General features: G+C 44.3%; 1 protein-coding gene across 3 annotated transcripts in view; it reads left to right on the top strand.

Annotated features, from left to right (window-relative positions):
- SPECC1 (sperm antigen with calponin homology and coiled-coil domains 1) overlaps positions 1-23343 on the top strand; it is a 354946-nt gene that overhangs the window by 104818 nt on the left and 226785 nt on the right. Inside the window, exon 1 of one of the 3 annotated variants that reach the window (XM_036767683.1) lies at positions 11752-12146. The exons of 1 other annotated variant lie outside the window; for it this stretch is intronic. In XM_036767683.1, coding sequence (XP_036623578.1) covers positions 12107-12146 — 40 coding nt within the window. In that variant the 5' untranslated portion in view covers positions 11752-12106. Of the gene's footprint in view, positions 1-11751; positions 12147-23343 lie in introns of those variants that run through there. One more of the 3 variants, XM_036767684.1, reaches the window with a different exon arrangement.

Genomic DNA, 23343 nt, shown 5'->3' with positions numbered 1-23343 from the left:
CCCTGTTTGCCTCAGTTTCCTCATCTGTAAAATGAGCCGGAGAAAGAAATGGCAAACCACTCCAGTATCTCTGCCAAGAAAGCCCCAAATGGGGTCACGGAGAGTCGGACATGACTGAAAACCACTGAAAGACAACGATGCTACATTAAAGCCAGCTCTGCCAAGTAACTGGTTGTGTGAGCTTGGGGGTGGGCGGTAGGGGGTGGTCAGTTGCCATCCCATGATGATCCTCAGTTTACCAATATTAAATATAAGATTTAAACTAAATTATCTTCATGACCCCTTCCAGCTTTAAACATTCCACCGTCTATACGGCTAGGTAGCTGGACTAATGATGAAGCCCTGAAGTGGACACGTACATTCGGATCCAAACTGTTCAAAACTGTAATTATATAAAATATGGCCATTTGTTGTAGCCCAGTGGAAATAGAATGATAATGCTAATATTCATATAGCGCTTACTGTTATCTCACTGGTCCTCAGAACAACCCTGAGAAGTAGATACTATCATTATTCCCATTTTAGGGAAACTGAGGCAAGCAGAGGTTAAGTGATTTGTTCAAGGTTGCATAGATAGGATTTGAAGTCAGGTCTTCTGGATTCCAGACCCAGCATTTAATCAGATAAGCCACAGCTGCCTGGTGAGAATTTGAATAAATCAACCACTTCGGGGGATTTTCGGGGGGGGGGGGCACTAATCAGGACCTAGCTTTACGAATTGTGTACATAGCACTGAGGGGATACAGTCAAGCCACATCAAGGCAACAAGCATTTATGAAGAACTTGCTATGTGCCAGGCACTGTACTAAGCACTGGGGATGCTAAGAAAGAAAGAAATCCCTGTTCTCCAGTGTAATAAGAGAGGCAATATGCAAAAAAATGTATGCAAAGAAGATATTCACAGCCTAAATTGGAGATAATCTCAGAAGGAAGACACTGGAAAGGTTTCTTGCAGAGAAGTTAAGAGCGCAGTCAGAGAATGTTAGGGATAAGTTAAGAGACTTTTTGGAAGAGCTACATCTTGAACCGGACTTTTTGGTGGATGCCTGTGATTTTATCAGCATAGAGAACTCCCAGTGTGGAAATCCTCTCCACAGATGCTGATCAGCAACTCATCTCTGACTTAAGATTGTAAGCTCAGAGGTAGAAAGGACCTCAGAGGCCATCTAGTCCAGAAATGAGGAAATGAGGCCAGAGATGATAAATGATTTGCCTAAACTCACCAAGGAAGTGGTGGCATGTGTAACCCGGTCCTCTCCCCCCAGATGAAGCCCTTCATCCACTCTACTACAAACTGTAGGTCACTGGGGTCCTTTGAGACACATCTCAAAGAAATATAGTTATCCCTTCCACATTGTGGGGTTAGGGGCAAGGCGCCCCTGCAGTCTGGAAAATCTGCATAAAATTTTTGGCCCCCCCATTCATACCAGAAAAGTCTGAATTATTATGGTACTAATAGATAAAATATGTTCCTATACTATACAATACTATACCTATATCTTATGCATTTCTGAGTTTCTAAACCTTTTCTGTGTCATCTGCGGCTTCCACAAAAAGCCCCCAAAATCTCATCAAATTTCTCATGCTGACCCATGACATATGGAAACTGAGATGGGCAAAGTCATGATGTGGAAAGAATGACTGCAAATAGAAATAGTTTGGCAGTGAGTGAGGAGGTAGAAGAATTGGAGTCAAATTTGGAGTCAAATGTCACAGCCCTTCTTGCCCTAGGAAATCGTGTTGCTCAAGACATTCCCAAGGATGGGAACATGACCATCCTATAAATATGGGGCTGTTGGGTCCTCATCAGTAAACCTGATGAGAGCCAATGGAGAAAACCTTTCCGTTTCACCCAAGTAAGGCACAGAGATCCTGGTTGCTCCCTATTTTGTAGATGAAACAGCAAATTCATTTTATTGTCTACCATGCTGCTTAAGGAAATCTCACTGGTGCAGGGCATAGAGCTCTGAACCTGGAGGTGGGAAGCCCTGAGCTCAAATCCACCCTCCAGCACTTACTGGCTGTATGACCTGGGGTCTGTCTGCCTCAGTTTCTTGGTCTGAGAAATGGAGGTAATAAGCAACTCCCTCCCTGCCAGTCGCCACTCCATAGTCAGGATCAACTGAGATCATATTTGTCAAGCACTTTGCAAATCTTAAAGCATTATCTAAATCTCTCTGGCTGCTTCTCTCTCCTCACCCCTTTCAGAGAATGATGGGGGGACAGTACATAGGGAGCTGTCCTAGAAGTCAGGAAGTCTCTGATCTAAGTTCCAATTCTGAAACCTACTTGCCTCTGTGACCCTGGGCAGCCTCTCAATATGAAGCATCACTCTCTAAGCCTGTAAGTCTTGAGATGGTGCCGATCTTCGTTGATAGAGATACCTAATTCAAATAAAACTTCAGGTCCAGGCCCAGACCTTCATTCCAACCATGTGAGTTATTTTCACCCTGAGGATGCTTCATCCGGCAAGTGAGCCATGGTCATGGTTATGACTCAGGACTTCCAGTCCTCCTCTTTTCATGTGCAAATGATATAAAAAGGGGTTGGCCTTTCTCCTTCCCTCCAGCATTTGTCCTTTCATCCCTAAGACTCCGAGGCACCCTCCAGGGGCCTGGGCATCATTCTTGTTTTCTTAGTCCATCACCTAGTCTAGGCAGATCAGATATACTTACTTTCCCTTTTTAAGGGTGATGAGTAATAAGATTTGCAAAGCTCTTTACAAATATTATCTCAATTTATCCTCAAAACAACCCTGGGAGGTAGATGCTGTTGGGATCCCTATTTTTTTTTTCTTCAGTCATTTTCTCAGTTGTGTCCAATTCTACATGACCCCATTCGGGGTTTTCTTGGTAAAGATACTAGAGTGGTTTGCTGTTTCCTTAGAGATGAGGAAACCGAAGCAAATAGGCCTAAGTGACTTCCCCGGGGTCACACAGCTAGTAAGTGTCCAAGTCTGGATTTCTCTTCCTGACTCCAGGCTCGGCTCTCTATCCACTGCACCACCTTGCTGCCCTGATCCCTATTTTACAGATAAGGAAACTGAGGCAGGCAAGGTAGAAGCTAGATGTGAATCCAGGTCTTCCTGACTCCAGGGCCAGGGCTCTATCAGAAAAGGAATCTTCCTGTAGGTTCTGACATTTGACAGTTAAGGCCCCTCCAAATGAGTAGGCAGGTGGCAACGTGGCATCTGCAGGAAGGGAAAAAGGAAAAGGCCCACATACCAGACTTCCATGTCAAGTCAAGTCAAGAAGATTTTAAGCAGTGCTTACTCTATGTCAGGTACCGAGATAAGCGCTGGCAACATGAAGGCAAAACAGCCCCCACCCTCAAGGAACTTACGTTCTAATGGAGGAGACAACATGTAAACAATTAGATTTACGACCAACAGGAGATGTACCGATTGAGGCCTGAGGAGGAGCAGAGATGAGAGCAGATGCTTGGGGTGATGGTACAGCTCCTCCACAGGTGGCTTCCCAGCTTTCCCCTTTTGTTCAAGAGAATATCCATCCCATCTCTGAAGGGAGTTAGGGATGCCCCCTCCTTTTCAGGGGTTCCAGGATGTTGCTTGGTGGAGGGGGGAGGGCAACAGCAAGAGATTACCTTCTCCCTCTGCTCCCAGACCTTCACTTGAGGGTCTTGGAGCAGAGTAACCGGTGGAAGGGTCATTGAGAGGATGAGAGTGAAAGGTTCCCTAACTGATTCAAGAGGCTTACGCTGGAGAAATGAAAGCTTTTATCTCTGATGCCAGGTGCTTGCTATGGGGCTGCCTGGGCCCAAATGGACACTTTATCTATGTGATTGTTGTTGGGAAAAAAAGCAGGGAGAGGCCCTTTTGGCTAGTAAAAGCAAAAAATAATCAGAAGACACTGAATGCTTTCAGGATTTCTGCCAAGGGTTATAGACATCAATCCACCCAGGAAGTTCTTTCTCATACATTATCCTTAAGGTATTCTCTCAAGTAAGGGAGAAATGGCCTTAGGAAGGTACTTGTGGTCTAAATGATAACCCACAGTCCACAGAAGAGTAGAGAATAAACCTCCAATACACTAACCTTTCCTGCCCCCTTGAACTGCTGGGTCCCCCTTTCCTCAACTACCTTGTATTATAACTCTTTATTTGTGTTTATTCTCTTCCCATATAGAATGTTATTGTTGTTCAGTCGTGTCCGACTCTTCGTGACCTCATGGACCATGGGGTTTTCTTGGCAAAGATACTGGAGTGGTTTGCCATTTCTTTCTCCAGTGAATTAAGGCAAACAGAGGTTAAGTGACTTGCCTAGGGTCATACAGCTAGTAAGTTTCTGAGGCTGAATTTGAACTCTGGTCTTCCTGACTCCAGGTCCAGCACTCTGTCCACTAAGCCACCTAATAGCTTCCAAGGCAAACAGAGGTTAAATGATTTGCCCAGGGGAACATAGCTAGTAAGTGAGGCCAGATTTGAACTCAGGCCTGAATCCAGGCCAGTGCCCTATCCGCTGAGCCACCTATCTATTGAACAAATACATTCTCCATGGAATGTATATATACATTCTCCATGTATATACACATATGTATTTGTATAGATATATGATACACGTATACACACATATACATATATGTCTTTGTTGTCTCTTCCATTAGAATGTAAACTTCTTGTGAGTAGAGATTGCTTCATTTTTTATATTTGTGTCCCCAGAGCCTAGCACAGGGCTTGTTGTTACATAGTAGGGGCTTAATAAATTCTTGTTGATTGATTGATCCTAAGGGGAATAAAGGTGTTACTTACTAGCAGAGATATGCAGCAGTGTGCTGGTAAATGTTTCACAACCTGCTCTCCCAAAGTGAAATGTACCCATGACAGACTTCGAAGTTAATCTATATTGAACATTTTCTCCACCACTTTCTCAAGTCTGGATCATCCACAAAATAGAAAATCAAACCTGGGCTTGTAGGGTTTTCCATTTTCCAAGGCATTAATACTCAAACTGAAATTTAACAGCCACCTCTAGTGAGCCAGTTTGAGCCGGCTCCAGGCACAGCTCTGTGGATGTGTATAAATGTGTGTATGCATTATAGGCACATTTTATAGCAAGCAATGTTGATTGATTCATCTGCACACCTCAGGGTGAGGAAGGATGGCAGTTGTGTTTACAAAATTCTAAAAAGCCAAATTATAGCCTTAGACTCCTAATAAGCAGGGTCACAGAGAACCCAACTAGACAAGAGAATGGCCCTGATCGCATGTACATCACAAGCTTCTTGCTTCTTGCTTCATTGGACTCTTAAGTGCCTGGTGCAGTGAGACATATACAGCAGACAGTCAGGAAATATTTGCCGAGAAGCCATTGGACCTGGGTTTCCACTCCCAGCTCCCATCTCTTACTAGTTTTTTGACCTTGGGCAAGTCACCTAACAGACATCTCTGGGCCTCAGCTTCCTCATTTCTGAAAGGAGGAGGTCAAAATGGCCTTGAAAGTCCTTTCCAGGCCAAAGTCTATGATCCTAGGAATCTGCCCCTTGAGGGCAGAAAGCAGATTGTATGTGGGTACTACTGTTCTTTGACAGTGCCATGCCCCAGGTGGTCATCTCAGTGGTTTATCTTAGGGCCCAATTTTTTTTTTTATTTTTGAAATAATCAGACAAGAAAACTCAGCATGTCTGGAATTCCTCCTCAGAGAATGTCCATAGCAGGTCTTGTCTTAGGAAACAAAGACATCTTCCTCAGGATTGCCTCATTCCACTGTGAATAAATGCACTCATCTATGAAAGTTGTTCTGAATGTTACTAAGCCAACAAGATCTCCATGAGGTTAGGAGCCAGGGATCAAGCACTTATTAAGTACCAGCCATGTACCAGGCCCTGTGCTAAGTCCTTTACAAATATCATCTCATCCATCCTCATAACAACCCTGGGCAGTATCATGAGTAAATTTAATAAAGGCAGACTGAGGTACAGACTCTGAGCAAAATCAGTTTATTAGCAGTGACTTGTATGGCTGTCAGCAAAGTGGGTAAATACCCACCTCAGATCCTCCACTCCTAGGGAGGGCTGACAGGGTCTTTTAAACCCAGGTGTAGGTTACCCTGTATACCCATGTATTGAATATTTTATTATACAATTCACTTACATAATATGTAACATTTACATTTATTGTTATGGTTATACAAAAAGTCTTAGCTTAAAACTGCGCTGAGACTTTTGAGACAGCCTATACAATATATTTTGAGAGATACTGTAGAGGATCAGTATCCAGGCTCTCTGAGCTTGGTAATTAGTAGATTAAGTGCAGACCTGCCTTGGTTAGAGGCAGTTGCCTTTTTGGGAATGAATGAATGTCACAATGAAATCACAGGTCTCGTGGCGGGGGGGGGGGGGGGGGGGGGGGGAGGGGAATATTTTATATTTATATTAAAATTTTCAGTAAGCAGTAAACGTTTTGAAATTTAAAATCTTTCTTCCCCCTCCCTGCCTTCTATCACTAAAATTCAGTTCCCTAGACCCCTAGGTCACAGGTTTCCACATTCAGAAATAATAATTAAAGATACATGTGGGTATTATGCAAAAATATGTATAACCATGAAAATGCTAGCAATCGAAGGGAATTGGCATGCTCTTGATGCTTCTCATTCACCCCACTTTTCTGTCTTGGAGTCAATGATGTGATGTATGGTGTGACGGAAAAGCTGGTTTTCTGGTTGCGGAAATGGTTTCCTACTAAGAGACATGCGATTCTATCTGATCCAAGAAGGCTTTATAAAGCACCCAGTCAGTGCCAGGTATAGTGACAGGCCCTGGAGACACACAAACCAAATGGGAAAGCTGCCCTGACCTCAAGGAGCTTACATTCCTTCTGCAATGGGAGTAATTCAATAAGAAACCTTCAGAAAATTTTCAACTAAGCAGTACTTTCAAAAAACTTTTACTGATGCCTTATTACTTTTTTTAATCTCAGAGGCACCCCCTTATATGCCCCTATACCCTGAATACCCTCCTTTGTAATAAGGAAAAATAGCTAAGCAAAACCAACTGGCCCAGCCACTGTGTATGATAGCGTATGCAGCATTCTGCACTGGTAGTCCCCATGTCTCTGAGAAGAGCTGAGCTGAGAGGAGGGTCTTCTTGCATCTGACCTGTGGCACTGAAACTGATCATAACATTAATAAACTCCTCTTTTTTTAAAGTACCAATACCAAGTCTCGTCGCTCTGCCTCTACAACATTTCTCTCATACGTTGCTGAAGTGAACTTAAAACAAATTATTTAGTCATTTCATTTGAAGACGATTTCATGGGAAAAAATCTTTAGGTTATTTCTGATTCTGATTGTTTTGCTTTCAAATATTGGGAGAACTTTGGTGGCTTCATGTCCTGGTAGAACAGTGATCATGGTAAAATGATGTGCCAGATAGCTCTGAGCCTTGGCTCCTAGACACAGATCCTGCTTCTGATACTACAACATGACTGGGGCTCAGTTTCCTCATCTGTAAACTGAGAGAGCTGAATTAGGTATCTCCCCAAGGCTCCTTCCAACTCAAGAACTTGGAAACTATGATTTTTGTGATAAAAGCTAGGCACCGTCTTTGTGGATTTTTCCTCATAAAAAAAAAATCACCCTTTTGATGTTTTTATGTAAGCCAAAAGGTAGTACTTGAATAAACATTTAAAGAGAAAATTACCATAATTATAATATGTGCACTATACCAATAAAAATGAACATAGCCAACCACTAGTTGTAAACTGATGCCCAGGTATCCATCAATTGAAACATGGCGGACATGACAAGCAGCTCCTCCCACTTGGACCTGGGGTTCAGCCATGACCTTCCTTCTACCTGAGAAATCCCCTGAGTTAGGTTGGGACTTACTTACATTGACCTCATTGGACAAGGGTCTAATTTATCCTGCCTAGCCCAAGAAGTTTTTAAAGTTTATGGATTTTAAGAAGTAAGGACCTTTGAAAGTTAATATATATATATATATATATATGTATACACACACACACATGTGCTGGTAAAAACTTGTTTCTGAATGGTGGTTTTCCACTTATATCCTCAGCACCTGGCCCATGGCGGGTGATTCATACATACTTGTGGCTCAGTTGGTTGGCAAACACGGGCATAGTGGGACCTTGCTTCTCTACCACTCTCTTTCTCAATGAATTTTTTAAAATCCTTTTCAAAAACATGTAACACTATTTCCTGTTAGTAAAAAGGATCCAAGATAACTATTGAGTGTCTTAAGTTTATCTGACAAACTAAAAGGCAGTTGAGATTAGGGGCTAGCAAACTTTCTGCAACTTAACTTGCTATAAAAGGTATTGTTGGAGCCTGTAGGGGTCTTCTCCCTGCAGGGCATACAGTATCCCCAAGGTTAAGGACGCTAATCCTTTCATTATTTGGCAGGAGCTCTGAGAAGGTAGTGGGTAAGTATGGTTTTTTCTGTCCTCAAATGGAGAAGCATTGGCCTTGATAATAAAGTCAGGTGACTTGCCCAGGGTCATAAAGCCAGCAACAGAGTCCCATATCAGTTAGGGGAGGGGGCAGGGAAGGCAGAAGCCCTTCAGCAGGATGTAGGCTGCTGGCTTTTAATTAAATGCCAGTTATGTTTGCACATTTTTTTTTTCCATCTGTGGTCTGAAGGGCTGCTTCTCTGGAGATCTTATGTTAGGCTGCCATAGATTGTCCACTTCAGGAGCATCTCACTTTACAGAAAACTTATTTCCATATATGGAATCCTTTAAAAAGTGCTGGATGCCAGGATTAGGAGTCACAAAGACCTGGGTTCAAATACCAATCCAGAGAGTAAGTAGTCATGTAGCCTCAGGGAAGTCACTGTGCCTCTCGTTTATTTTTTCCCCTTCTGTAAAAAGAGGGGGGATGGGCTAGATAACAATGAGAATTCTTTCTGGCTCTCAGTCCTAGATCTTTTACAATTCTCACCTTCCATGATTCTATGGAGTAGGTATAGTTAGAAAGTCTGGATTTGGAGTCAGAAGACCTGAGTTTGAAGCCCACCTCTACCATTTACTACCCATGTAACTGTGGGCAGCTATGTGGCGCAGTGGGTAAAGTGCTAGGCCTGGCGTCAGGAAGGCCTGAGTTCAAATTCAGACTCAGACACTTATTAGCTGTGTGACCCTGGGCAGGTCACTTCTTGCCTCAGTTTCCTTATCTGTAAAATGAGCTGGAGAAGGAAATGTAAACCACTCCACTATGTTTGCCAAGAAAAACCCAAGAGTTAGACACAACTGAAAAATGACTCAGCAACAAAAGGAAGAGATAAGATTTGGTGGGAGAGTGGAATAAAGAAGGGAGGAGATGGAGTTGAACCAGACCTTTAAGGTCTCTGCCTTCTCTAGATTTTGATTCTCTGACAAGTTAGGTTTGGTTTATGTTCATTCTGTGGTGCCGAGTTTTAAAAAGTTGGACTGGGGCTCATGAGACAGTTGGAGCTGGAGATTTGGGAGTAGAGAGGTGAGAGTTGAAGCCTGGAGTGGATAAGATCTCCAGAGGGACAGGAAGAGAAGACCAAACCTTGGGAGATGCTTCTTGTTGAGTCATTTATCACTTGTGTCTAACTCTCCATGACCCCATTTGGGGTTTTCTTGGCAAAGATACTGGAAGGGTTTGCCATTTCCTTCTCCAACTCATTTGACAGATGCGGAAACTGAGGCAAGCAGGATGAAGTGATTTGCCCAGGGTCACACAGCTAGTAAGTGTCTTCTAGCTTAGGAGGAATGCTTAGGATCACAGATTTAGAGCTAGCTGGAAGGGAGAGAAGAGATTATACAGTTCAGCATCTCCTTCTCCCACTCCCCCTTTACTTTACAAATGAAGAAAGTGGAGATCCCAGAGAGGTTGTGGCTGGCTCAAGAGAAAGTAGGGAGGAGACAGAGAAAGGGGGACACAGAGAGGGAGAGAGAGACAAAAAGAGAAAGAGAAGGATGAAAAGAGAAAGAGAGAAGGAGAGAAAGAGGAGAGAGATGAAGAGAAAGAAAGAGCTATAAAAAGAGAGGGGGGAGGGAGAGGGAGAGGGAGAGAGGGAGAGAGAGAGAGAGAGAGAGAGAGAGAGAGCAGTCAGAAAGATAAGAGAAGCAGTGTCACAGATCTGAGCCAAGGGAAGAAAGAACTTTGAGAAGGAGGGGGTGGTCAGTAGTGTTGGATGCTGCAATGCTGCAGACCAGTAAAGGAGGCTGAGGCTGCAAAAGGCTGTTTGAAAGGTAGTCAGCTACAGTGGAAAGGGCCCTGGATGCCGAGTGAGAAAAGCTTGGTTTAAATCCGAGCTGTTTGCTTACTACCCACCTTACCTTGAGCTGGTGCCCCACTCCTTGGGCTCCAATTTCCTTCTCAACTGAAAGGGGGGTGGGGTGAGAGATCTTAGAAGACCTCCAAATTTCCATCCAGTTTAGGATCTTTATGATCTAGCCATTAAGGCATTTATAATCTAGTTAAGGAGACAAATACGGAATAATTAAAGACAATCCAAGGCATCCTGCAATTAAATGCTGAATTGTACCCAGGCCAGGCTCCAGATGAGACAGGAAAAGTTACTGTTGTTTTGCCAAGGATTTTCATTGTGTTCTGAGCAGTTCCTCCATAAAATTGCCGGACAATTTACTGTCAAAACCTCAGCCGGTAAATAAGATCATCTCAAAAGGTTTGGAAACAAAACTGCAGGCAGACAGCTTCATACTTTTACTTTATTAGTAGGCTCGCAGGCTGGAGAGAGACCTCAGTTGACCAACCTCCTTTATTTGACAGATGAGGAAACTGAGGCGGGGGAGAGGGAGTGAGTCAGGGTCACACAGGTAGTAAACATCGGAGGCAGTTGCCTGGTCCAATCCTGTCAGTTCGCAGATGACAGGATACTAAAGCTGAGAGAAATCTGTGTTTCCCCAAGGCTCCTTGGGGCCCCGGAGGGATTTTTTTTTTGAGGGGCGGGGCCTTTTTCTTCTCGGCCCCACGTAGAGTTTAGCACACCAAAAGATCACAGCAACGTAGATTTATCTTTGGAAGGGACTTCAGACGCCACCTAGACCAATCTCTTTTATTAGACAAATAAACTGGGATATGAAGTAATATGCTTAAAGTTTCAGAGGTAGGGTTGAAACCAGTGCTTTGAAGCAAGCAGCCAGGCGGGACTTGGACTCAGGAGTTTGAATGCTGACTCAGACACCTCCCAGCTGTGGTACCTTGGGCAAGTCACTTAACCTCTTGGGCTTCAGGTTCCTCATCCGTAAAATGGGACAGTTGAGCCTGTGGCCTCCAAGGTCCTTCCAGCTCTAGTCTTATATGCCTATGAAAGGACCGTAGTAGTCCAGTTTATCATGTCTGATAGGCTTGTTTGAGCGATGTCTCCCCCATTGGACTGAGCTTCCTGAGAACAGGGTCTGTGCTTTGTCTTTCTTTGTGTCTCCCACAGTGCCCGGCACATAGTGGGCGCTTAATCAATATTTACAGACTGACTGTGATTCCCTAATTACCGGAGCTCTTTGCACTCGCCTCGTTTAACTGTGCCTCTCCCTTTGTCCGTTCCCGGCTCCCCTTCTCCTCCCGGGCCTCTCCGGCTTTCTCGCAAGCTCGCGCGCGCACACACACCCTCAGAGCCATCGCTCCCCGCCTGCCCTTTGTCTCCTGCTGTCTTTCATACACTATCCCCTCTTCCTGTCTCTCTCCCTCTCTCCCCTCTCGGGGCTGCAGTTTGCACCGGCTGCCTCTGCGTGGCCCACAGCCCGGCTGGAGTCACACACACACACACACACACACACACACACACACACACACACGCACACACACACACGCCTACCTCTCTCCCTCTCCCTCTCCCAGTCTCATTCCAGCACTCCGCCGGCTAATTAAGCGCTGCCTAGGCCGGGCCCGGGCCGGTGCATAATATTGTAATGAGGTAGGAGGGCTCAGCCCAGCTGCCCCAGCATGAGGGGCAGCCCCCGAGCCCGGTGCCAGGAACTAGGAAGCAGCCGACTCTTTTATTGGACTGGAGCATAAACACCCAGAGGCAGAAAGGAAGGAGCCAGCCGGGCTGCGGGGCTGCCTGGGAAGCCGGACCATGAGCAGGGTGTAGGTGCCTTAACCGATCTCTCGAAGAGCAGTGGCTGGAGTTGGCCGGAGATGGGCAATCAGTCGGGGCGCCCAGAGGAGCTGGAACAAGGTCTGTGCGCGCTAGCCTTGGCTTGGGGAAGGGAGGCTCTTTGCATTGGCTGGGCATGAAATGCTGCAACGGAGACCGACGGGGAACCGTACCTTGGGGCTGCCTTTCTCCCGTCTGCTTCTTTCTCTCCCTACCCCCACCCTACTCCCTTGCTGTTGAATTGGTCAATTTCGCGCCTTGAAGGCACTTTAGCAGCGCCTGGGCGCACCGAGCAGAAAGGTTGAGATTCCCGAGCTGGGGGTGGGGTGGGGGGAGGGCGGTTTGAACCGTTCTCGGTGGGGTTCGGAAGCTAGCTACCTTTGCCTTACCGTGGGACAAGGAAATGCAGAGTATTTATAAACACACACACACCTCTCTTCTCTCCTACCTGAAAGGACAGGCTTTTCCTGAAGTGGTGCATTGAGGAAGGAAGAGTGTCTCTGAGATCAGTCTGCCCTCTTCCAGCTAGGGAGAAAGGAGAAAGGAAGAGAGCTTCCCACCCCCTACTCGGGGTGCCGGTGGAACCCTGCTCTGCCTGTGCTAGGAAGGCGAGCCCGGCTATTCCCAAAGTTCTAAAGTATGTGTACATTTCATGGAAATCAACTTGTCACTCTATCCACCTGGACTCAGGCGTTTCATTAATCTAACTAGTCAGTTTCTCCACTTGGGCTTGTACATTCCATAAAAATTTAACTTGTCAGTCTTTCTACCTGGGCTTGTACATTTCATGGAATCTTAACTAGTCAGTCTCTCCCTTCTGGGCTCATGCATTTCGTGGAATCTAGGCAGTTTCTCCACCTGAGCTTGTACATTTTCAAAAAAAGCTAACTTGTCAGTTTCTCCATCTGGGCTTTTAGATATCATGGACTCTTAACTGATCGGTTTCTCTACCTGGCTTTGTATATTTCATAGAAGTTAACTTGTCAGTCTCTCCACATGAGATTGTACATTTCATGGAATCTAACTGATCAGTCTCTCCCTCCTGGCCTTGTGTATTTATTTCATGGACTTCAACTAGTCAGTTTCTCTACCTGGGCTTGTATATTTGATAGAAGCTAACTTGTCAGTCTCTCCAGCCTGGGCTTGTACATGTTGTGGAATCCAGTGTGTCATTCCCTCCTGCCTGGACTTTAGCAGCTTCCCTGCTCCCAGCCTGCTGTCTGGAAGGCCAGCTGCTTCAAACTTCCTAGGCCTTGGCAATGAGAAAGTGTGCCCTTGCAGGGGGTTCTCTTTTCCATTGTCCCTCCTTCAGGACATCAGTTGCATATTAAGCACTCCAAGTTCCCTGGAAGGTGGAGAACTCTCAGCTCTCTGTATGTTCCTCTGAGACAAGCCCAGGGTTTGAATTGGAACTGTCCTATTCAGAATGCTGGCTTTATTCCTGTATCGCCTAGATTTCTCTGGTTTATCTAGCTTTTGTTTTTCCTCCTGCCTCTCTAAGAAATTCATAGAGCTTAGTGGAAGGTCACAGGGTCAGTCAGTCTCTGGTTTTCATTACCTGGTATAGGTTGCACCCTGACACAGATGTGGATAATGAGCAAGGAGCTATACTTTTAGAAAATGTTTTTAAAAATTAAAAACCCATATTCCTACTGAAGGTTGCAGACTAAATTTAACTAGGAAAATTACAAGTCAAGGTATTCAGTAGCCAACTCAGGGAGAGAACCTCATGGGAGTTTAGTGGCAGGTTAAACATCTCCTTTGCTTTCTATGGAAAAAAAATTCCTCAAGTTTATTAATGGAGACTTCTTAATTTTTATAACATTTTTTTCTTTCTTTAATAAATGTTTGTTTATGTCTTTTGTTTTGATATGACAGCCATTTCTGGTATCATTCAACCCTCCTTTAAAACGTAGAAAAAATAGTTAAGCAAAAATAACCCTATACAAGAACAGAAAATGGATGTAACATTTTGTCCTTGTAAGCCCCTAAATTTTTGCAGGGAGGAGGGAGGTATATTATATTACCTTTTCTCCTATGACCAAGATTAGTTCTCATAATTACTCAGAATTTGGCTTCATGGGATCATAGGTCTGGAGTCAGAATGGACCCCAAAGGCCATGTAGTCCAACCCCCATATCTTAATGAGGAAACCGAGACCTGGAGCAGGGTGTTATGAGTTGTCCAAGGTCAAGTAGGTAGTAATCATGAAAGATAGCCTTTTTAATGAATAAGATATTTAACTCTAAAGTCCTGACCAGCTAAGACGTCCTATTTTGGTATTATAGAAGACCACAAACTTAAGAGTTGTGGGAATTTTTCTGAGGGGGTGTTGGGGGGAGAGGAGGATCCAGACCTTTAATTCCATCATTTTAGGGAACTCTTAGTGTGTATGTTCCCTTCTAGGAAGAGTCTGTAACTTGTAGTTTTAGAGCATTGCTGGGGACCCTTAGAGGTTAAGTGACTTGTCCAGGGTCACATGTGTAGTATATGTTTGCAGTAATATTTGCACTCAGGTCTTCCTGACCCTAAAGCCAGCCCCTCTACCTGTTTAGTGTTTGTTGAATGCAGTGTCTTTCCAACTCCTTTCTAAGCCTAGAAACTTCCCTGGAGCAGAATAACCCTTGAACATAATTCAAATGCTGGCAGTAAGGTCATTTAAGCAGGTGGTTAGAAAATAGAACACAAAATCCATCCATGATAAATTTCTCCCACCAGGACTGGCCATGTCAGGTCTATTAAAATGGCTTCTCTCCACTCTCTGCTTTTTATTAAAAGTATGACAAGACTTTGTCACCATTGTTAGAAATTTCCATAGTCCTAGGAAGTTGTTAGTATTTCTGTTTCTTAGTATTTTCAACTTAAAGCCCAGCGGATGGCCATTGTGGCACAGTGGGAAAGAGCCCTGAATTCCCTGAATTTAGAATCAGGGGAAATGGGTTAGAATCCTGGCTCTTTGATTGCCTGGCCTTCTCAGATCCCTTCTAGCACCAAGGATCCTATGGAAAATTTAAAGGGTAAGGAACAAATAGAAACACCTCATCCTAGGGCCTGGCCCATAAAAGGCTCTTGGCAATAAATGTTTGTTGATTGATTGATTTATTTAAAATTTTGTTGGCATCTTTTTTAATGTCACCATCATTTCCAAATAAATCCTGCTCCCCTTCCTCACCCAGAAGGCCATTACTTAGAAAAAAAGAATTAAAAAGGACTTTAAAAAACAACACATCAAAACTAACTCCCACATTCAACAGTGATGTTTGAAATGTTATGCTTTCCCCACCTCTGCAAATTAGAAATTGCAGAACCATAGATTTTTGAGTCAACTAGTCCAAATTCTTCTGGGGCCCAGAGACAGGGTAAGTGACATGGCCAAGGTCACACAGTTAGGAGGTGGCAGAGCTGGAATTTGAATCCAAGTCCCAAGTTCTTTCCATAGTACCATGCGGAGGTTCATTCTTATATTTCTTTTTCCAAGGCACGCTTGGCCATTGTAATTATCCAGCATTCGGTTTCATCATTGATCAATTTATCACTAGTGTTTGGGTCAAAGGTTCTTGACCCTTTTTGTGTCATGGACCCCTTTGATGCTCAATTTCAGTTAGAGGTTATTGAAAATAAAGATGTAATTTTTTTTCCCATCCAAGTTCAGGGATGCCCTAGTGTAGTAGAGTCCAGGTTAAAAACCCTCTGTCTAGATTCTTGTTACAGCTTCCTTTTCCATTGCCAATTTATAAACAATAAGTTGGGCTTTCTGATTCCTTCTCCAGTAAAGGGCATTGCTTAAGGGACCCTTCCCACTTTTCTCTGGATAGTGGTATCTAAGGACGTAAATGTGGCTGGTGTGGTTATACCCTCTCACAGGGCTTAGCTGAGTCGCCAAGGCTGAAAAATTCATCACCCTGCAGGAAATTAATAATGTAGATCATCCTTTTAAATTATTGCTATTTTTATCTCATCATCAGCTGATGAGCCTCTCCAATCCTGGCCTGGGCCAGCAGACATCACTGGCCCATCCAGGCCACTGCTGGTCTTTCCAGGCTGAGAGCCAACCCCTCCCTGGATGTGAGTATTTTGCACAAAAGGGAGAACCGAGGCTCAGATTTGCTGGGGATCGTGGTTAGTAATTCACTTCCTCCCTGACTCCACCTCGGAGAACCCCCTGCTTCCTTTAGGGACCCAGGTCAGGTGCTACCTCCTCCAAGAAGCCTTCCTTGGGAGCCTCAGCCACTAGTGCCATCCCCTCTAAAGCAACCTTGTATCTACTTTGTAAGTAACACTGTATTCATACATCTTTGGGTATGATAAAATGTAACCTCCTTGAAAGCAAGAACTGCTTCATCTTCATCTTTGAATGCCTGGCTTAGCACAGCGCCTGACACATAGGAAGGCCTTATTCGTTGGTGATTAGAGCCAGGAATACATTCCAGGTCTCTCCAGATTCCCAGCAAATTCTTTCTTGTAAACCATAATATCTCCAGGACAGCCTTGGTGATTCTATAGATTTAGAACTTGAAAGGGATCTTTGAGGTCTTTGTGCGCAGTAAGGAAACTGAGGCCCAGAGAGAGAGGAAGGGGTTTGCCCCTCCTTGCCTAGTAATTGTTTGAGACAGGATTTGAACCCATGTCTTTCCTTCTCAAAGTCCGGCTCTCTGTCCATTCTGCTGAGCTGCCTCTAGCCAGGGAGCTAGTTTTGAAGATTACCTCTTCTGACCCTAGGCCAAGACTCTCTCTGGTGCATCATGCCTTCTCAATCATAATAAAAGATTAAAATATAAGATTATGGATCAAATGCCTTTCCAGTGAGCAGCTTGCTGGAGCAGCAATTGCTTCGGTATTAAGAACATACAGTATAACTCTGTTATTTATTACACAGCTCTGGGTGCACAGCTGATTAAATTGCAACTCCCAGGGTGGTTTAAGAGTATCTAGAAAAAGCTTGATGGAAATCTTATGCCATCTCAGCATCAATATCAGAACCAGGGCTGCCCCAGGAAATCTTCCGTACCAAGAGCCAATCCCATAGCTCCTACACTGTCCATTCTGCAGCTAACTTAGCTGTGTGACCCTGAATGCATTCACTTGACCTCACTAGTCCTCAGTTTCCTCAGCTTGTAAAATGAGATCTTTGGGTCAAATGAAGGGATTGGAGTACATGATCCACAGAGTCTCTTCTAGCTGTCAACAGGGGCCCCCAAAAGGCCTTTTATCTTTCTCCTTAAGCCTATTTCCACTAAGTACTATTTTGGTCCACCAGAAAGCAGAAGACTTGTGTCTTCCTTGTTTCTGATGTCTCTGTTCACTTGGCCATCATCAGACCACAAATTCAGAGCTGGGAGGCAACCAGGGTCCTCTGAAATCTGGCACCAGCCTCCCTGTCTATGTCTGGCCCATTCTATTTGCTGTCATGGATTCAAACTAGAGAGCCTGTCACCTTTCCAACAGGTCCTCCATTTTCTCCACCTCTCTGGCTTTGGTTCTGCTGATACCTACCCCTGCAAAATGCCCTCCTTCACCCCTCTTTCTCTGTTGAATTTCCTTCAAAGTCCAACCACTCAGTTTCCCCTTTTGGATGTAACATTCTGAATGTCTCATGTATTCAGTCACATATCATTTTACATTATAGTTATTTGTTTCCAGTGTATGTACACATGCGATATTATGTGATTTCAGAGCCAGGTAGAGTATAGGAATATGACATAGATGGACCCAATCACAGGTCTGGACCACATTCTCCTACTAGACTTTGATCTTCACACTGGCAGGGATCACATTGGATCTAAGCTTTGTGTCTCCCCCAGTGCCTAGAACAGTGCTCTGTGTACAGTAACAAACATAACAATAAAAGGATTGATAAAGTGTTTCAGATTTTCAAAAACACTTTACATACATTACATTGTCTGGGACCTTACAACTGCCCTGTGAAGAAAATACTGCAAATAGTCACCACCTTTTTAGTAGGTACTTACTGCATCTTATTGAGATGAACTAAAATTTTGTGAATGACCTTGGCCCATCTCAGGCCTGAACTCCTTGATCTTTTTTCTTTATATTCTCTTCCTTGGCAAGCTGGTTCCATTCACTTTGACGTCAACAGCATGGATGACTCTCACTATTGTATGGTACCATACAATCTGAGTCCTGGCCTTTCCCCCAAGTTCCAGTCCCCTAGTTCTAAATCACCTGCCTGTCTCAACTTTCTTATCTATTTCCCATTCTCCCAGGGTCAAAGCTCCCAAATCCAGCCATTTCTATGGTCATAACCTGATTGAATGAAGGAAGAAGCATTTAGTAATTACTGTGTGCCTAGCATTTTGCTAAGTCCTGGAGGCAAAAATAGAAAAAGCTAGAAAGGTCCCTGCTCTCAAGTAGCTCACACTCTGAAAAGTGGGAGACCACACGTGAAAGGAGGTTCTTCTTCAGGGCAGATGGCAAGGCCCAGAAGTCTTAAGGGAGCCTCAGTGGTGCAGATGGCAAGGCCCAGAGGTCTCTGGGTTACATAGGTATGTCAGATGATGGTGCTGGGAGGCATTGCCAGGTACTTAGTGAAGGCCTGGTTGTGCGCCATTTTATCAGAAGGAAGAGAGCTGTTGATTCCCATGGTCTCATCAAAATATCTCATGGATTCTTTGTTTTTAATCTTCCTAGTGCCTTTTGCAGACTGAGCCTTTACCACCTCATTCCTATAATGCTGCAATAGTTAAGTCATCGGTCTCATCATCTTTAGCCCACCTCTCTCTTCCTTTTTCTCTTACTATCCATCTTGTATACTTCCAGTGCAGAATGGTAAAGAGGAAAGAACCTTGGACTTGGAGCAGGAGAGACCTGGGTTCAAATTCTGCCTCTTATACTTACTAGATGTATAACCATTAACTTCTCTGGGCCTCAGTTTTTTCATCCATAAAATGGGGGTGATAATGTCTGCAGCACCCATATCAGGGTACTGAGTGGGGTTGTTGTGTGGATTAAATGAGATCATGGATGTGCAATGCTTTGTAAACCTTGAGGTGCTGCATCAGTGTCCCCTATCATCATTGCTGTTAATGATAATGAACTGAAGCAAATTCAGTGGAATTCACTCAACAAACTTTGAATAAAAGGGCCCCATTGTTCCCCTAAGCCTGTCCCTGGCCCAGAGCAGTGGAACTTTGTCATCTCAGTGCACAGAAATTCACTGACATCTTACTTTATCCATGTTGCTGTCACAATAACAGTGAGTTAAACAGGCCAGTCTCTGGCCCTGTGACATCAGCAGAGCCCAAGGAGGAATAGAGGACACCTGGGCCCAAGCAGGGGCAGCTGCCCTCATTTCTCTCAGCTGCTTCTCTCCACTTTTTTTATTTTTGTTTCTCCTCCCTTGTATCTTCTCTGAAAGAGGCAGCTGGGTGGCTCCGTGGATAGAGCCCTGGGGCCTAGATTCAGGAAGACTTGAGTTCAAATTCAGCCTCAGAAACTGACTAGCTGTGTGACCCTGGGCAAGTCACTTTACCTCTGTCTGCCTTAATCCACTGGAGAAGAAAGTGGCAAACCACTTCAGTACCTTTGCCAAGAAAACCCCATGGGCACAGAGTTAAGAAGAACTGTACATGACTGAACAACAAAATTTTCTTAGAAGAGGAGTTTTCGTCCTGCTTTCACAATAAGCTTGGGTTGTTGAAAGGCAACATGGTATAAGAGAAGTGGCCTCAAAGTCAGGTTCAGATCCGTCTCTGACACATTGACTCTGTAACCCTGGGCAGGTGTCTTAACCTTTCACCACCCGGACACTTCTTAAGTTGGTGGACAATTGCTGTCCTTAGTTGGTTGAGGGCATTTTCTTATCAGGAGACTTTTCTTGTCCTAATGAAGGGAATGAATGAAAGGCCTTTAAGCAATGCCTGTGTGCCTTGCACCATGCCGAACGCTGGGGAGACAAATAGAAAAGTAAGACAGTGCCTGCCTTCAGGTAGCTTATGTTCTAATAGAAGAAGTTAAGACTTTCAGGGGAATGGTGGCTGGGGAAAAGAATTTTGGTCTGGTGAGTCCCAGGGACGGTGAGGGCTGCCACAGGGCCCTGGATTACATTCCTTTCCAGAGATGGTGTGGTCTTGATTTGATTACTCTGCCAAAGCAAGGTGGGGAGTCACTGTGGGAGTAGTGGCAGGGTCAACAGCAAGATGGCCAGGGGAGACAGCTGATTGGGATGTGAAATAAAATCACAGATCTGGGCAACAACAAAAACATGCCTGGGTTACTCCACAAACCTCCCCCAGCCCGGCCTGCTTGTTGCGGGGCACAGGGAAGGATGGATGGTCCCTGATAATGACTCCTTAGTATTTGTGTTAACTTCAGTATCCAAAGGACCTGAGGTTTGCGGAGTGGGGGTGGATTCTAGAAGATAAATCCTTCTCCAGTCTTTGGTCTCCATGTGAAGGCTTCCCAAAAATGGCTGCTGCCTATTTCCTTTTTAGAGGTCATCTCATCTATGTTCCTTGGAATGAAGGCTCTGGGTGTGTTACAATAAAATTCCAGTGAGGCAAAACATTCTGACACCGAAGTGAAAACTGTGGCAGGGAGGAAGCGTTTTGGCATAGTAGAAAGAAGGACTAAAAGCAGGCTTCTTTGTATTATGGACCCCTCGGGCAGCAGACTGTTCAGGGCTAGGAGCCCCTTCACAGAGTAAGATTTTTAATTGAATAAAACAAAATACATAGGATTACAAAGGAAACCAATAGGTAATAATAAGTAGCATGTATATGGTAATTAAGGTTTGCAAATCACTTTACAAATGTTATCTTATTGGATCCTCACAGCAGTCCAGGGAGGTAGGTGCTATTGTTATCCCCATCTTACACTTGGAGAAATTGAGGCAGACAGGGGTTAAGGGACTTGCCCAGGGTCACACAGCTAGTAAGTGCCTGAAGCTGGATTTGAACTCAGGTCTTCCTGACTCCAGGTATGAAGCTTTATCCACTGTGCCACCTAGCTGCCTCCTGAAGCTCTAAGTCAGTTATGTTGAAATAGTTATCAAAATGAGGCATCTGGGTGCCGCACTAGATAAAGCTTGGTACCTGGAGTCAGGAAGACCTGAATTCAAATCCAGCCTCAGACACTTACTAGCTGTGTGACCCTGGGCAAGTCACTTAACCCTGTTTGCCTTGGTTACCTCATCTGTAAAATGAGTTGGAGAAGGAAATGGCAAACCAATCCAGTATCTCTACTGAGAAAACCCAAATGGGGTCACAAAGAGTCAAACATGACTGAAGCGACTGAACGACAAGGAAGTTATCAAAGTATTTTTAAAAACAACTTCATTGACCCCAGGTTAAGAAACCCTGTGGTAGATGATCTGAGACCCTGCCTCGTTCTGATTTTCTCTCTTTGACTCTATGAGGAATTTGAATTGTGTTAGCTACAGGCCAGGCTGAAACCCTTTGTTAATTCAATACTTCCCCTTCATAATCTCAGTTTATTGGCTGGGTATGAGAGTGTGGGGTGAAGAGAAGCCCCAAATGTTGCCATGTTTGGAAACAGAAGAGGAAGCCATGGAAAGGATGCTGGGCCTAAGAGTCAGAGGATCCGGGTTCAATTCCAGCCCTGACCCTTACTTACCATCCAACCTCGGGCAAGTGGCTGAGCCTCTCTGAACCGAAGTTTCCTTAGCTGTGCAATGAGGACATTGGACTCAGTGACCTCAAGCTCCCATCCAGCTCTAAATCTATGATCCCATAGATCAAACAAGTCAGAAGGGAACCAAGTCAAGAAGAACTCCGAGGCCGAGTCAGTACAGACAGAAAGAGAAACTATAATGCTATACTTAGGTGTCTGACTCTTTTGTTAATTTCTCTTTAAATTAAATTCTATTTTTGTTTCAGTTAGTCATTTATTGAATCCCTTTCCCATCCCCACCCCCAAACCCTTGTAATGAATATGTGTAGCCAAGCAAAACAAATCCCTCTATTGGCCACTTCCAAAAACATGTGTCTCATTCTACATATTTAGTCTGTCACCTCCTTCAGGTGGTGAGTGGATCTTTATTTTGGCAGTTAAAAATTTGTACACATGGTCATTCTGGGAGGGAGGAGAGAGAAGGAAGGAAGGTAGGAAGGAAGGAAGGAAGGAGGGACAGACTTACTTTTAGGTGAAAAACACCATTTGGCTAGTTTGCAGCCAGCATTAAAAACAATTGATCCCATCCTGGGTGATTGGATGTGACCTCCCCAAAGCTTCTGGACAGCAACTGACTCTAGGGGGTGGTAGCTGGGCAGTGACTCCAAGAGGCAGTAGGGGCTGGTAAGGAGGAAGGTCTTTCTGTCCTGGCACTAGACAAAGCCATATATTACATATCTCCCCAGGCTTTAGTGATGTGCTTCTGTGACCCTTGGCTTTGCATCTGGTTTGGCAGAGGTACACAGACCTGGGAGTGGTGAGGGACTCCCAAGTGTACTTTGTCCAAATACATACTCCTCGGGAGTGGCTTTGGTTTCTAAACTTCTTTAGGGATGTCTCCCAACAAATTAAACTATTTTTTTCCAGTGAAATTCAGATATTGACTAGATTTGAAGCATGGCAGGTAGGGAAAGCAGGGACTTGGGGTTCCTCCTTTCAGAGCAACCCAAGCCACCTAATGGTATCTTTATAAGGCTTTAGGTTTCACAAAACATTTTATAAAAATGTACATTGTCTCATTTGATCGCCATTTGAACTTTATAAGTCTGGTATTTGCAGGGCTCCCTCTCCCCGTTCTACAGATAAGAACACTAAGCCTCAGTGGAAAGAGCCATAGTGGCATCAAGAAAAGACCCAAGTTCAAATCCCTCTTAGCTGTGTGACCCTGGGCAAGTCATCTAGCTTCTTTCCACCATAGATTCTTCATCAGCAAAATGAGGGGATTAGACTTGATGGTTCTCTCAGGTCCCTTCCAGCTCAAAATCTGTGATCCTGCACATGGTACCATGTGCCAAATGCTGTACTAAGTGCTGGTGATACAAAGAAAGGTTAAAAATTGATGCATTCAAGATGCAGAAGGAGATCTACATTTTTGAATGTGGCCAACGTAGGAATTTGTTTTGCTTAACTATGTGTATTTGTTTCCAAGGTTTTGTTTTTCCTTTTTTTTAATGGATAGACATGAGAGGGAGAGAATGTACATACTTGTCAATTTGGGGGGGGGAAGGGAATTAATTATTAAAAATAATTTAATTCTTATTACTTAATAATTAACGAGCTCCTCAAGGAGCTCCCATTCTAATTGGGAGACAGCACATCCATATCTTGACATAAGATATCTGTTGAGTAG

The sequence above is a fragment of the Trichosurus vulpecula genome, chromosome 7 (genome assembly GCF_011100635.1).
Source record: "Trichosurus vulpecula isolate mTriVul1 chromosome 7, mTriVul1.pri, whole genome shotgun sequence".
NCBI classification, from domain to species: Eukaryota; Metazoa; Chordata; class Mammalia; order Diprotodontia; family Phalangeridae; genus Trichosurus; species Trichosurus vulpecula.
This window is presented reverse-complemented; position numbering and strand designations above follow the sequence as displayed.